At 42.8% G+C, this 14,785-nt stretch overlaps 2 protein-coding genes and 1 non-coding gene across 3 annotated transcripts; all 3 read left to right on the top strand.

Annotated features, from left to right (window-relative positions):
- Window positions 1-2,357: 2,357 nt before the first annotated feature.
- On the top strand, window positions 2,358-5,089 carry LOC146512494 (NAD(P)H dehydrogenase [quinone] 1-like). Its single transcript, XM_085169690.1, has 6 exons — window positions 2,358-2,491; window positions 3,955-4,119; window positions 4,191-4,321; window positions 4,392-4,499; window positions 4,575-4,667; window positions 4,744-5,089. Exons 1-6 carry the CDS (start codon window positions 2,488-2,490, stop codon window positions 5,041-5,043), a joined length of 801 nt encoding a protein of 266 aa, XP_085025816.1. The 5' UTR covers window positions 2,358-2,487; the 3' UTR covers window positions 5,044-5,089.
- Window positions 5,090-9,773: 4,684 nt separating this feature from the next.
- On the top strand, window positions 9,774-11,747 carry LOC146512493 (NAD(P)H dehydrogenase [quinone] 1-like). The gene is made up of 6 exons (XM_085169691.1): window positions 9,774-9,889; window positions 10,021-10,185; window positions 10,258-10,388; window positions 10,468-10,575; window positions 10,651-10,749; window positions 10,826-11,747. The coding sequence occupies exons 1-6, from the start codon at window positions 9,886-9,888 to the stop codon at window positions 11,123-11,125; spliced, it is 807 nt and encodes a 268-aa protein (XP_085025817.1). The 5' UTR covers window positions 9,774-9,885; the 3' UTR covers window positions 11,126-11,747.
- A 1,100-nt stretch (window positions 11,748-12,847) lies between these two features.
- On the top strand, window positions 12,848-12,941 carry trnai-uau (transfer RNA isoleucine (anticodon UAU)). Its single transcript has 2 exons — window positions 12,848-12,885; window positions 12,906-12,941. It is a non-coding gene; the product is annotated as a tRNA-Ile (tRNA).
- The last annotated feature ends 1,844 nt before the right edge of the window (window positions 12,942-14,785 follow it).

Raw genomic sequence — 14,785 nt, 5'->3', positions numbered from 1 at the left:
ATAACTTTCTGCATCGACTCCATTGTTCCAGCTCAGACAGTTCATTGTTACCCAAATAACAAGCCATGGGTGACTAAGGACTGTGCCAGCCTCTCTCTTCACATGGCGCTGTTGCCTCCTGTGAGATTCCTGACAACCCTCCCCCACCCATCACCTTCACTCAATACCAGGTTGAGATGCAAATGAGGAGACTTCACTCAAGCAAGTCTGCTGGACCAGACGGAGTGAGTCCCCTCGTCCTCAAGGCCTGTGCCCCCCAGCTGTGTGGAGTCTTTCATAAACTGTTTATGCTGAGTTTGAGTCTGCAGAGGGTACCAGTGATGTGGAAGACATCATGCCTCATCCCTATTTCAAAGACGCCACGTCCCAGTGGCCTCCAGGATTACAGGCCCGTGGCACTGACCTCCCACATCATGAAGACCCTGGAAAGGCTCATCCTGGACCAGCTGCGACCCATTGTCAGACCACATTTGGATCTCCTTCAATTTGCTTATCAGCCTCGTCTCGGAACAGAGGACGCCATCATCTACCTGCTCAATCGTGTCTACACCCATCTGGACCAGCCGGCGAGCACTGTGAGGGTCATGTTTTTTGACTTTTCCAGTGCTTTCAACACCATCAGGCCGACCCTCCTGGGTGATAAGTTAACAGCAATGCAGGTGGATGCTTCTCTGGTGTCCTGGATTGTTGATTACCTGACAGGAAGATCACAATATGTACGTCTCCCACAGTGTGTGTCTGACAAGGTAATCAGCAACATAGGGGCACCACAGGGGACTGTACTCTCCCCCTTCCTCTTCACCCTCTACACCACAGACTTCAGCCACTGCACAGAGACCTGCCATCTTCAAGTTTTCTGATGACTCCGCGGTAGTTGGATGCGTCAGCAGGGATGATGTGACAGAGTACCGGGCTGTGGTCGACTCCTTTGTCACGTGGTGTGAGCAGAATCATCTGCAGCTCAACGTGGCAAAGACCAAGGAATTAATAGTGAACTTCAGGAAGACCAGGAAACACTTGACCCCTGTTTCAATCCAGGGGGTCAGTGTTGACATTGTGGAGGACTATAAATACCTTGGAGTACACATTGACAATAAACTGGACTGGGCTACAAACGCCACAGCACTTTACAGAAAGGCGACTACGAGGCTGAATAAACAGACTTCGTGTCACTTCAAGTAAACCAAACATCTCTGGGGTTTAGAGTCCGACTGAAAAAGGCGACTGAGGTCCTTCAACATCTGCCAGAAAATGCTCAGGATTTTCTATGAGTCTGTTGTGGCCAGTGCGATCCTCTATGCTGTTGCATGATGGGGAAGCAGGCTGAGGGTCGCAGATGCCAACAGACTCGATAAACTGATTCGTAAGGCCAGTAATGTTGTGGGGATGGAGCTGGACTCCCTCAAGGTGGTGTCGGAGAGGCGGATGTTGTCCAAGATAAAGACAATGTTGGATAACACCTCCCACCCACCCCATGACATGCTGGTCAGTCACAGGAGCACGTTCAGTAAAAGACTGAGATTAAGAAAGAGCACCACTGAACGACCTGGGAAATCATTCCTGCCTGTGGCCATCTCCCTGTACAACTCATCCACTTAACACACTGTTTACTGCAACAGCTGCACCCTTCTTGCACATGTTCTTTTTCAGCTATTTATTAATAAGTGACTTTTATGTATATATATGCCTGTATATATTGTTCTATTCTTAGTTAGTCTGTCTTTGTTAATGTTTGTTTATAATGGAGCACTGTAACGAAAAATAATTTCCCCTAGGGATCAATAAAGTATTCTGATTCTGATTCTGATTATTTTATAGAAATTTTGCAATCTATTTATTACATAAAAACTTCTTTCTTAAAACCCACCTCTTTATTTTCAGAGATATAAAACACTGTCTGGCTTCATGAGCATTATGATGACTTAAACCACGTCCACATGATGGCACTGTAGAACACCTTAAGAAATTATTATAAATGTTCTTAATAATGATTTAAAAATAAAGCATTATTGTGTGTGTGTGTGTGTGTGTGTCCTCTTGTATAGTTTATATCAGTGCTTTTGAGACTGCAGGACTTGGTCAAACATCCAACATTGGTCCAAGTTGGACACCAATCATCACAGGAGATGATGGAGAGAAACTGAGGTAAATATTATTTATAAGAGGAAATTAAAAAACAGAATGAATATAATGAACTGTTATACATTTATGCTGTGTTTCAACTGAGATGAACATTCAATTTAGTCTGAGTGTTACTCCCACTAAAATATTTTCCAGTTTTAGTAATAAATAGGAAAATCCCTTAGTAGCAGCTGGCTGACTCATGACCCTGATTGCTGATTGACAGCACCTGTGTGAAGTAGTGCTCGAAGTGTGTATAAAAGCAGCAGACTGTGTTTTGTTTCAGTATGAGTATTTTTTTTTTTTCTGTTCCTACGTCAGCTAGTTAGAAAACTCATCAGTTACAGTTGTGCACCAGTTTTGAGAATGGGTAAGAGGTTTTCTTCCTGGTAACTGCTGAAATGTGTTTGGTTTCTAATTGTGAAAGTGTTTGGTTTTTGTTTTGGCTGTTTCCTAGTGATGGGCAGATGAAGCTTCATGAAGCACTGAAGCTTTTCATCCAATTGGTTCACCCGAGCGCAAAGCTTCTTGAAGCTTCATTTGCTCTAGTAGGACACCTACTGGACGTAAAAATATTAGTTGGCATGAATTTGAAGAGTGTGGCCTTTTGCACACAGCCTGTAAATGTCAACAACAAAAGGAGTGTGTAAAACATGTATATTGTAGTGATGGCAGCATACTGTGTATATTTATACTGGCAGTATGGAAAATGATTATTTGGAAATGCTTAAAATGGAAATGATCATTTACTGTGAGGTGAGGTGTGGTTGGGGTGTGGACAGTGGTTGTGCTTTTGTAACGTTAAGGTATGGACAGCTACAGACTGAGCCCTCAGTCCTGCTTGTTCACATTTTATTCTGTAAAAACTACATTTTCACTGCTTTTATGACCTTTTTAATGGGGAGAACATAGCTAGGATTTAACGATTTAACAAATCTTTTAAATCCTTTGTCCTCCACAATGCTAAATGGCTGGGAGTCCTCGATCACCATGCTAACCAGGTCTTCATCTATTTGAGATTGTTCTCCTGAGGAAAGACAACAAAAACAAAGCACAAATATAAATATCACACACGTCACTTATTGCATTGTATAATATTGTTATATCATTTAGTAACATTACTGCATGCTATATTATCATGACATTTGATGGCTCACCTGGTCTTGCTCCACAATCGGTGTTCCCCTTATTCTCATGCAAAGCTCTGTAGTGCCTAAGCATGGATGAGGTGTTGTTGTTATATCCCAGCTCCCTGGCACATAGCAAACACTTCTCCTTGTACAAAAGTAAAGCCGCTTAACATATGTTTTATTGCACCATCAGTATTATGAAAATACATCTTCTGTAGAAATTTATATACCTTGTTGGGAGGAATAAAATCAAAATGTTCCCACACAGGGGAGGACATCCTCCTCTTCTTAGCTGGCTCCATACTCTCCTGACTTTCTCTCCTCACTCTCATAAACCTCCAAACTGTCTCCAAACTGTCTCTAACTCTCACTAACCGCAACTCTCCATCAAACACCTACATTTTTGAATGAAGTCTGAGGGGTTTATATCGCTGTCATATCTCGCGGCAAAGTTCGAACCGCTTCATGAACCAGTCACGTGGTACAGCCGGGCAGCGAGGCTTCGGACGTCATCATTTTCAGCTCCTCCCATAAATGAAGCAAGCCTCGATACGCGCTTCGCGGAAACGTCCCCTCCATTACTCGACACACGCTTCGAAGCCTCGATACAGAACGTCACATCACTACTGTTTCCTTTGGCAATCAATGTGAGATGTTTGTATGTGACTGGATCTCTATCAAATCTTTATTTTTGGCTTTGCAGCCAAGAAAGTGCTGATTGTGTATGCCCATGAGAGCCCTGCCTCCTTCAATGCTGCTGCCAAAGATGCTGCTGTGGCAGCTCTGACTGCTCAAGGCTGCACTGTAGAGGTGTCTGATCTGTACGCCATGAAGTTCAAAGCTGCTGCTACTACTGAGGACATCACTGGTATACAAATATTCTGCAGGTATAGCAATGCTTTGGTTGCTCTCAAATGTAAACACTGGCTTTAAATGCAGGTGGAGTGAAGGATGCTGAGAACTTCTGCTACGCAAAGGAGATCAAACTGGCATCAGAGGAGGGCAAACTTGCAGATGACATCAAAAAAGAGCAGAAGAAGCTCAAGGAGGCAGACCTTGTCATCTTTCAGGTAGTGTATGACTGGAAGTGTCTTTGATCAAGTGTCCACATCAAAATGACCATTAAACCTGTGTTCCCAGTTCCCCATGTACTGGTCATCTGTTCCTGCAATCATGAAGGGGTGGATGGATCGGGTGTTGGGCTTTGCCTACGCACAGGAGAAGCGGTACAGTGAGGGGATCTTCAAGGTGAGGGCTCCACCAACATGTCTGTGTTCAGGCTGTGTCCTCTCCCTCTTTGCTCACTCCTTGCTCTCTGTACAGGACAAGAAAGCCATGCTGTCCTTCACCACTGACTGTCCTGAATCTGTGTACAGTGACAATGGTGACATCAATGTCACACTGTGGCCGCTGCAGGTGAGGTCTCACTATAAACAGAGCCACGCATTAAATGATCTGTCATGTGGTAACAGCTGCTCCTCCCTGTGTGCAGAACGGGATCCTGAACTACTGTGGCTTCCAGGTTTTTGCCCCTCAGATCTTCTGGGATCCTGCTGCTGGTTCTCCTGAATCTCGCAGCTCCATGCTGGAGGGCTGGCGCACACGACTGCAAAACCTGTGTGGGGAAGCACCTGTGTACTTTGCTCCCTTGGACTACTTTGACAAGGAGAAGGGTTTCCTGCTGAAGCCTGAGGTCAAAGAGAAATATGCCAGCAAAGAGTCTGGCCTCACAGTGGGGATCCACATGGGCAAGCCACTGCCAGCCAACAGCCAGACCAAGGCCGGGGTCTGACAATGGAGTGGGTCCATGTAATGTCTTGGTCTTAAAATGTATGCTTTGCTTGAGGCAATATGCTCAAATGTTACTAGCGTTCACACATGAACTGAAATTAGCTGACTGTAATGCCAGTGCACAGGAAGAGTAAAGCATGTTTAATATTTAAAGATTGTGTTTCTCCTTTTCCAATATTTGTACTGAAGGCTTTTAAGCATTTCTATTCACCTGCCACCGGTTGGTCAAGCAAATCCATCATGTGAGAGCCAATAGTTTTGTGTACCAAATTCAACCAAGATTAGGCCACTCATGTGCTCCTCCGCTACCAAGAACTGTAGAAGCCAATCACCTCTCGCTGCAGTGGAAGCACGCTAACTGTACTGAAGGCTAAATAACATTTATATGTAGTTCACTTAGCTACTTTTTAAAAAGTAAGAGCCAAGAATGTCAGAATAGCTCATTTAAATGCGTGAAAGTCAATCAAATAGTACAGTTAACTGCTCCTAAAACATTACTGGGAAATAGTATAACAGAGAGGCAAATTTTATTTGAGGCAAAGCTCATTTATATGAAAAGAAGTAGACACAGACTTTAACTTTCGTTCATTTAATTTACTTTTCCTAAATGGAAGTTCATGGTATAGTGGTAGAATACAGGGATACAAAGACTTTGTTGCCAGATGCTTGAATTCTTTATCAATTAGTTCAATATCTCTTAATAAACTACACTAAAACCTATGAAAATTAAAGAATCAAAGTGAAATATGAAAAAAGGGAAACAGAAATGATCTGAAACAAATGTGCACAGACTGAAAAAAAAAAAGCATTTGTAACATAGATGTATAGAAAAAAAACCTGATTCCCCACATATATTAATGCATGCTGTGACAACCCTTATTGTATTATAGCACCACTGGGGGGAGGGGGTGTTGCCCTACTATTATTGTATTTAGGGGAGTCCCCTAGTGGGTAGGGATAGGTATCGTTTAGGTTTTATCCGATACCAGTACCAAACTGACCGGTACTTTTGAAACGGTGTCGGTGCTTGAACCGGTGCTTAAAGAATGGAGAACACAAACTTTGTCCAACAACCTCTCATGTTCAGTTGTTTTTTTGTAAAAAGATAACGTTAGACTTTTCTGCAGCTATAGGGCATATATGGTATCACTTTTGGCTGGAAGCAGTGCTTAAACAATGGAAAAAAACACAAACTTTGTCCAAAAACCTCTCATGTTTAGCTGTTTTCCACTTTTTCTTTGGTCATTTTAGCTTTTTTAGCCAGGGTGAAGGGAGTATCTGCCATCAAACAAGAAGACAGCCGCATGTAACTACGATGGTGTTTACTAGTTCACCTTACGTGCATTAATGTAATAACGTGGTTAGCCTACTCAACATAAATTACACACAAACAACATTAAGCTACTCACGCAGAGAAGAACGGCTGCTGCTGCCATCATCATCCGTCATCATTTCTGCTACACTGGCAGGGCTAGGGGCCAGGACTCTAATCTTCGGGTTTTTGGGGGATGTTGCTCCGGGTCCAATAGCAGGCACCACACCCGCAGTAGATGTGCACGGTGTGAGGTCTTGCAGTAAGCTATCAAATACGGTGCATTTCTCGGCTTTTAACAAAATGCTATACGTCGCCAGGTGTTTCATCAGATTCGAGGTGTTACCTCCTTTGACAGTATCACAGTATCAGCTTAAAGCACTTGTTGCAGGCTGCTGAGTTTGCATCTTTTGCTGTGACGTACAGCCAGACTTTTGACCGCTTCGCCTTGGACATTTTTAATCTGTAGCTCTGCTCTAAAAGAACGTACGTACCGTACGCTTGCAAAGGTAAAATGATTATCTAGAATCCAAAGTGTATGACATCTCAGGACAAAAAAAGCACCGAAATAAAGCACTGAAATGTGCGCTGCTTTTCGGTCTGGTTACTACCGTTTATGTCAGAACCAGTGCCATCATGGCACCGGATACCGGTACCCATCCCTGCTAGTGGGTGTGGGAGTATAGTGGTGGCCGTTACATGCTGATTGCGTTGCTGTTCAGAGAAGCCTTACCGTTGTAACTTGGCTGGCGCCCGTGACTACCGATCCCCGCACATGTATGTACGGACAGGGTAGAGCCGTGGGACCTGGCTTGTATGGTCTTATGTTGCTAATGTCAAATAAGGGTCTGTTTAACTGACTGGCTCTGAGTTATCTGGCTAACCTCCACACCACGTCTTTGTGCATGTGGTGCAATCGGTTAGCGCGCAGTACTTATATGACAGTATTAGGCTGAGCTATGCTGAGGTTGTGAGTTCAAGCCTCACCTGGAGCATAAACTTTGAGCTAATGAAACAAAAAAACGCCAACAAACTTTATAGCATCTTTAAAATGAACAACATTCAAAATAAAGATTAAGAAACCCAGAATTATACCTCGCTGTGTTTGTTCTGCTATTTTTTGTTTCTGTTTATTTTCAATGCGAGCTATTAACCAACTTGATATACACGTTCTTCCAAAGTCAGAGAATTTTGCCTGTTTGTGTGTGTGTGTACCTTTTATGTCCTTATGTATAGTTTATACCAAAGGTTCTCAGACCGCAGGGCGTAAGGCAAATCATTGGTTCGCCAAGTTTGGCAACAATCACCGTGGGAAAACGATGTGTGTGAAACTGAGATGATTGTGATTATATGATGTAAATATTCATGTTGTGTTTAAACTGGGCTGAAGGTTTAGGTTAATCTCAAGAGTTACTTCCACCAGTTTAAATACAAAATGGGAAACCTGAGAGAAATTCTTCTTCTACTTCTTATAGGGTTTATTGGCAGTTGGCTATGTTGTTCTTATTGTACATGCTTCCCTTGGGCTCTATATCTGACAAATGTACATTTCTTTTCATTTTTATGCTGATGATATTCAAATCTATTTTTGTCCCCATCTTCACTACGCTGCTTTCTTGATTGTATGAGGGAGATCAAAGGGTGGTTAACGAGTAACTCCCTTTTTCTAAATGAAAAGAAAACGTAAATTATTGTCTTTGATAGCCACATCCCTCGGGGACAATTAGCCGATATATTTGGGCCCTTTGCTACCTCCCTCTCTGATACAGTACGTAACTTGGGCGTTCTTTTGGACAGCTCCTTTACACTTGATAAACAAGTGTCTTCTGTAGTACAGTCTAGCTTTTACCAAATATGACAAATCTCTAAGGCTAAGCATTACATACCGTGAATGGATCTTGAAAAACTTACACATGCATTTGTTACTTCAAGATTAGACTACTCCCTTTACCTGGGCCTCCAATCTGCCCTTCTTCATAAACTACAACTTGTCCAAAATGCAGCGGCACGCCTTTTAACTGGTACTAGAAGGTTTGATTCTATTACCCTGATCCTTGCTGGCCTACATTGGCTGCCCATCAAATATCGGATTGATTTTAAGATTTTATTTCTTACATTCAAAATCATAAATAATATTGCCTCTTGCTATTTAACTGAACCTTTCCGCCTGTATACTCCTAGGAGAGCACTTCAATCATTGAGTCAAATGCTCTTGGTGCAACCTAGGTCCCAGCTGAAAACCAGAGGTGATCGTGCCTTTGCCATTGCTGCACCTAACCTCTGGAACAATCTTCCAGCTGAAATTCTCGCGTCTGAATTGTTTTAATCTTTTAAAACACGATTGAAAACTTATTTATTTGATCTTGCATTTCAGATTAGTTAGTGAGTTATCGGATGTACACTTTGTACTTTTATTGCATTTGTATGTAATTTTAACCTATTGTGTTACTGAGTTTTTCCAGTTGATATTTCTGTGTTGATTTTACCTAACTTTAACACTAGGTGTGAAATATTTCTTTTAACATAGTACTCACGGGTTAATTAGTGCTTTGTTATGTATGGAAATGTATTTCTACTCTATTATCGTACCCATATGTATTTAATTTTATTTCATATTTTACTATTGAGAAGCACTTTGGTGTACCTCTGGTTTTAAATGTGCTATATAAATAAAGTATTGATTGATACTGATTGATTGGCAAACAGCAAAATGGTGCATTACTGCCACCAACCGGTCTGAGAGATATTACCCCAGTACCAGCTGGCTGTTGCATGAGATTTATTGCTGATTGACAGCACCTGTGTGAAATAGTTCAATTTCAATTCAATTCAATTCAATTTTATTTATATAGCGCCAAATCACAACAAATGTCGCCTCAAGGCGCTTCATAGATACAGAGAAAAGCCCAACAATCATATGACCCCCTATGAGCAAGCACTTTGGCGACAGTGGGAAGGAAAAACTCCCTTTTAACAGGAAGAAACCTCCGGCAGAACCAGGCTCAGGGAGGGGCGGCCATCTGCTGCGACCGGTTGGGGTGAGAGAAGGAAGACAGGATAAAGACATGCTGTGGAAGAGAGACAGAGATCAATAACAGATACGATTCAATACAGAGAGGTCTGTTAATACATAGTGAGTGAGAAAGGTGACTGGAAAGGAAAAACTCAATGCATCATGGGAATCCCCCGGCAGCCTACATCTATTGCAGCATAACTAAGGGAGGATTCAGGGTCACCTGGTCCAGCCCTAACTATCTGCTTTAGCAAAAAGGAAGGTTTTAAGCCTAATCTTAAAAGTAGAGATAGTGTCTGTCTCCTGAATCCAAACTGGAAGCTGGTTCCACAGAAGAGGGGCCTGAAAACTGAAGGCTCTCCCTCCCATTCTACTTTTAAATACTCTAGGAACAACAAGTGTGCTCGAAGTGTGTATAAAGGCAGCAGGTGTGTTTTGCTTCAGTATGGGCACCTTTTCTGTTATTATACCAGCTTGGCAGAAAACTCATCATTCACTGTTGCGCAGCACTTTTGAGAATGGGTAAGACTTTTTTCCTGGTAATTGCTTAAAGTTGTTTGGCCAAAGCTGATAGTCTTTGACAAGAAGAGTGAACGGTTTCTGTGCTGAATGGAACTTTATGTTTTGTTTTGTTTTATTCTTTGGCTTTGCAGCCAAGAAAGTGCTGATTGTGTATGCCCATGAGAGCCCTGCCTCCTTCAATGCTGCTGCCAAAGATGCTGCTGTGGCAGCTCTGACTGCTCAAGGCTGCACTGTAGAGGTGTCTGACCTGTACGCCATGAAGTTCAAAGCTGCTGCTACTACTGAGGACTTCACTGGTATACAAATATTCTGCAGGTATAGCAATGCTTTGATTGTGCTTCAGATGCAAACATTAGCTTTATTTGCAGGTGGAGTGAAGGATGCTGTGAACTTCTGCTACGCAAAGGAGATCAAACTGGCATCAGAGGAGGGCAGACTTGCAGATGACATCAAAAAAGAGCAGGAGAAGCTCAAGGAGGCAGACCTTGTCATCTTTCAGGTAGTGTCTGACTGGAAGTGCCTTTGTGGTCAGCTAACAGGAGTCAACATCAAAATGACCATTAAACCTGTGTTCCCAGTTCCCCATGTACTGGTCATCTGTTCCTGCAATCATGAAGGGGTGGATGGATCGGGTGTTGGGCTTTGCCTACGCACAGGAGAAGCGGTACAGTGAGGGGATCTTCAAGGTGAGAGCTCCACCAACATGTCTGTGTTCAGGCTGTGTCCTCTCCCTCTTTGCTCACTCCTTTCTCTCTGTACAGGACAAAGCCATGCTGTCCTTCACCACTGACTGTCCTGAATCTGTGTACAGTGACACTGGCATCAATGGTGACATCAATGTCACACTGTGGCCACTGCAGGTGAGGTCTCACTATAAACAGAGCCACGCATTAAATGATCTGTCATGTGGTAACCGCTACTCTTCCCTGTGTGCAGAACGGGATCCTGAACTACTGTGGCTTCCAGGTTTTTGCCCCTCAGATCTTCTGGGATCCTGCTGCTGGTTCTCCTGAATCTCGCAGCTCCATGCTGGAGGGCTGGCACACACGACTGCAAAACCTCTGTGGGGAAGCAACTGTGTACTTTGCTCCCTTGGACTACTTTGACAAGGAGAAGGGTTTCCTGCTGAAGCCTGAGGTCAAAGAGAAATATGCCAGCAAAGAGTCTGGCCTCACAGTGGGGATCCACATGGGCAAGCCACTGCCAGCCAACAGCCAGACCAAGGCCGGGGTCTGACAATGGAGTGGGTCCATGTAATGTCTTGATCTTAAAATAAAGCCTGCTTTATTCAAACTTTGAGCAATGAGTTATAAATGCACCACTTGGGTTTCATACATGTTATCCCTCTAGAATATGATGTATACTACCACAATGTAATGATGGTTCTAAGTCCCTATGGGATCCAGTCATGTATGGCTTTAAATGTGATGGGGAACTGAGTTTGGGGGGCTGGCTATGGTTCCACGTGCTAATGCAAATCCCTATTCTAATAAGAACACACAGGTGTTTGGGGTTTTTCGTTTCTTTGGGGGATGACGGTACACAAAGGTTGAAAGCAAGACTGACATCCGATCGCTGCTGTAGATCAGGTGACTGCAAGCCCTATTGCGCCTCACTGCCTATACTACAGGCTTTGGCTGGGTTTTGCATGAACGCAGCTTTAAGATCACACTTTCAGCAGTACGTGTTCTTTCTGTCCTTGATGCAGTTTACACTTTACCATTGCAATTTTTGTGAGGTAAAAATGTCTATTGCCACTGTGGGCTCTTCAACAATTTTGCTCCTCCCGCACATGAACTGAAATCCACTGACTGTGGTGCCAGTGCACAGGAAGAGTAAAGCATGTTTAATATTTAAAGATTGTGTTTCTCCTTTTTCTAATATTTGTACTGAAGGCTTTTAAGCATTTCTATTCACCTGCCACCAGTTGGTCAAGCAAATCATCATGTGAGAGCCAATAGTTTTGTGTACCAAATTCAACCAAGATTTAGCCAGTCATGTGCTCCTCCACTACCAAGAACTGTAGAAGCCAATCACCTCTTGCTGCAGTGAAAGCACGCCAACTGTACTGAAGGCTAATCTACATTTATATGTAGTTCACTTAGCTACTTTTTAAAAAGTAAGAGCCAAGGATGTCAGAGTAGCTCATTTAAATGCGTGAAAGTCAATCAAATAGTACAGTTAACTGCTTCTAAAACATTACTGGGAAATAGTATAACAGAGAGGCAAATTTTATTCAAGGCAAAGCTCATTTATATGAAAAGAAGGAGACAAGGCTTCAACTTTCGTTCATTTAATTTAGTTTTGCTAAATGGAAGTTCATGGTATAGTGGTAGAATACAGGGATACAAAGACTTTGTTGCCACACGCTTGAATTCTTTATCAATTAGTTCAATATCTCTTAGTAAACTACACTAAAACCTACGAAAATTAAAGAATAAAAGTGAAATATGAAAAAAGGGAAACAGAAATGATCTGAAACAAATGTGCACAGACTGAAAAAAAAGCATTTGTAACATAGATGTATAGAAAAAAAACCTGATTCCCCACATATATTAATGCATGCTGTGACAACCCTTATTGTATTATAGCACCACTGGGGGGGGGGGGGGGGGGGGGGGGGGGGGGGGGGGGGGTTTTGCCCTACTATTATTGTAGTTGGGGGAGTCCCCTAGTGGGTGTGGGAGTATAGTGGTGGCTGTTACATGCTGATCACGTCGCTGTTCAGAGAAACCTTACCATTGTAACTTGGCTCCTCCCTCGCCAGACTGCTGTTACAATGCATCTATCGATTAATCCTTTATATAGTACATAGACTACAAGCTTGAGATTTGTGGCAATATAGTATAGCGTAAAGCGTTTGTCCTATGAGTGACTGACTAAGCTGTTTCTGTTCCCCTGTTTTTTCCCTTAGATCAGTTGAATGAAGGGAGAAAGGAATAAAATCATTGTGCATGTGCTCCAGTGGCGCAATCGGTTAGCGCGCGGTACTTATATGACAGTATTAGGCTGAGCTATGCCGAGGTTGTAAGTTCAAGCCTCACCTGGAGCATAAACTATGAGCTAATGAAACAGATAAATGCTGAGCTCACTGAAAACTTTATAGCATTTTTTTGGCTGAGTTCACACACAAATCTTTTTTACGCACACACAAATCCTTTTTACACATACAAATCCTGATTTACAAATACAAAACTGATTTACAAGTACAAAATACTTATGACCACAATTTGAGCCAATACAAATCGTCCTACCTTTGTGAATATGAACAAGAAGCATAATTTAACAGCTAAAATTCAGTGGCAAATCATCCTACCTTTGTTAATAAGAGCTAGAAACATACTCTGACGGGTAAAATTAAGTGCCAAACCATGCTACCTTTGTGAATGTTACCTACAAGCATATTTTAACTGGTAAAATGAAGTGACAAACCATCCTGGCTTTATGAATATGAGCTAAAAGCATACTGTCATGGGCAAACATACGTGGCAAACCGTCATACCTACTTAAATTTGTGTTGGAATTACTCTGTGACAGCAGAAATGTGCATAAACTATTTACAGTAGGACGTTTTGCCAAAGTAGGATGGTTTGTCAGAACACCGGCTAACCTCCACACCACATGCCCGCTGGACCTGCTAGCCGCTCCTTCCTCACCAGACTGCTGTTAAAATGCATCTATCGATTAATCCTATATATAGTACATAGACTACAAGCGTGAGATTTGTGGTAATATAGTATAGTGCAAAGCGTTTGTCCTATGAATGACTGACTAAGCTGTTTCTGTACCCGTTTTTTCCCTTAGACCAGTTGAATGAAGGGAGGAATCAATAAAACCTTTGTGCACGTGCTGCAGTAGCGCAATCGGTTAGCGCGCGGTACTTATATGACAGTATTGGGCTGAGCTATGCTGAGGTTGTAAGTTCAAGCCTCATCTGGAGCATAAACTTTGAGCTCATGGCTGTGTCCTAATTCAGGGTCTGCACACTTGAAGTACGCCTTTTAAGTGCGATTACAACACCGCCACGCGACAATGGCTCTCCCAATTCGAAGTGTACTTCAAATACATACTCCAAATGCGCGGTCGATTTGCTAAGCGAGCCTACCGCAGACATGAGCGAGACAGATAAATATGAAGGCATGCCGGCTCGGACGTCGCCCGGATCAACAAGATCCGCGTCAGGTGTTGAGGAACCAGGGCACCCTGACGAGAAGTGGACTACTGGAACAAGAAGGCATCGGTGGGCAAGAGACGAAAACAGGGCGTTGTTGGAATGCTACTACGCAAGTAACCCCGGCGGAAGGGGCTACATGAATAGTAGACTTGTAGTCAAGACCGCCTAATCCGAGACCAAGACAAGACCAAGACCAGAGGGTATCGAGACCAAGACAAGACCGAGACCAAGACCGAGACAAAAAAAGTCTTTAAACTGCAGCCAGATGCTGCTTCGTTTACGGGTCTCGGGCATATTTATGTGTTTTTGCTTTCGCACAGCCCTCCTCACCGCTGTCTACTGTCTCACTCACTCACTGAAAGGACTGACGCATGCTCCACTTGACTGTTGCGTCTCTCACCCTCTCTGTTTTTCACATAATGATATTATCCTATATCCTCGCATGTGATTGGCCACAATATGGAGGGATTGGAGCGTAGCTGAGCCACTGTGTGAGAGCTGAGCAGCCAAAGGAAATTAAGTGGGGGTAGAAATGACTGAAAGATTATTAGGCTCTGTTTTGAGCTTTGTTCAAAAAAGAATGACTTCATATGTATATATATATATATATATATATATATATATATATATATATATATATATATATATATATATAGTTTTTTAATTAAGCAGCAAGGCAGAACAAAGTCGGGCCTGTATCAAGACACAGGGACTAAACCCCA

The sequence above is a fragment of the Neolamprologus multifasciatus genome, chromosome 8, assembly GCF_963576455.1.
Source record: "Neolamprologus multifasciatus chromosome 8, fNeoMul1.2, whole genome shotgun sequence".
NCBI classification, from domain to species: Eukaryota; Metazoa; Chordata; class Actinopteri; order Cichliformes; family Cichlidae; genus Neolamprologus; species Neolamprologus multifasciatus.
Note: the sequence above shows the minus strand (reverse complement) of the source record. Positions and strands in the feature narration are given on the sequence as shown.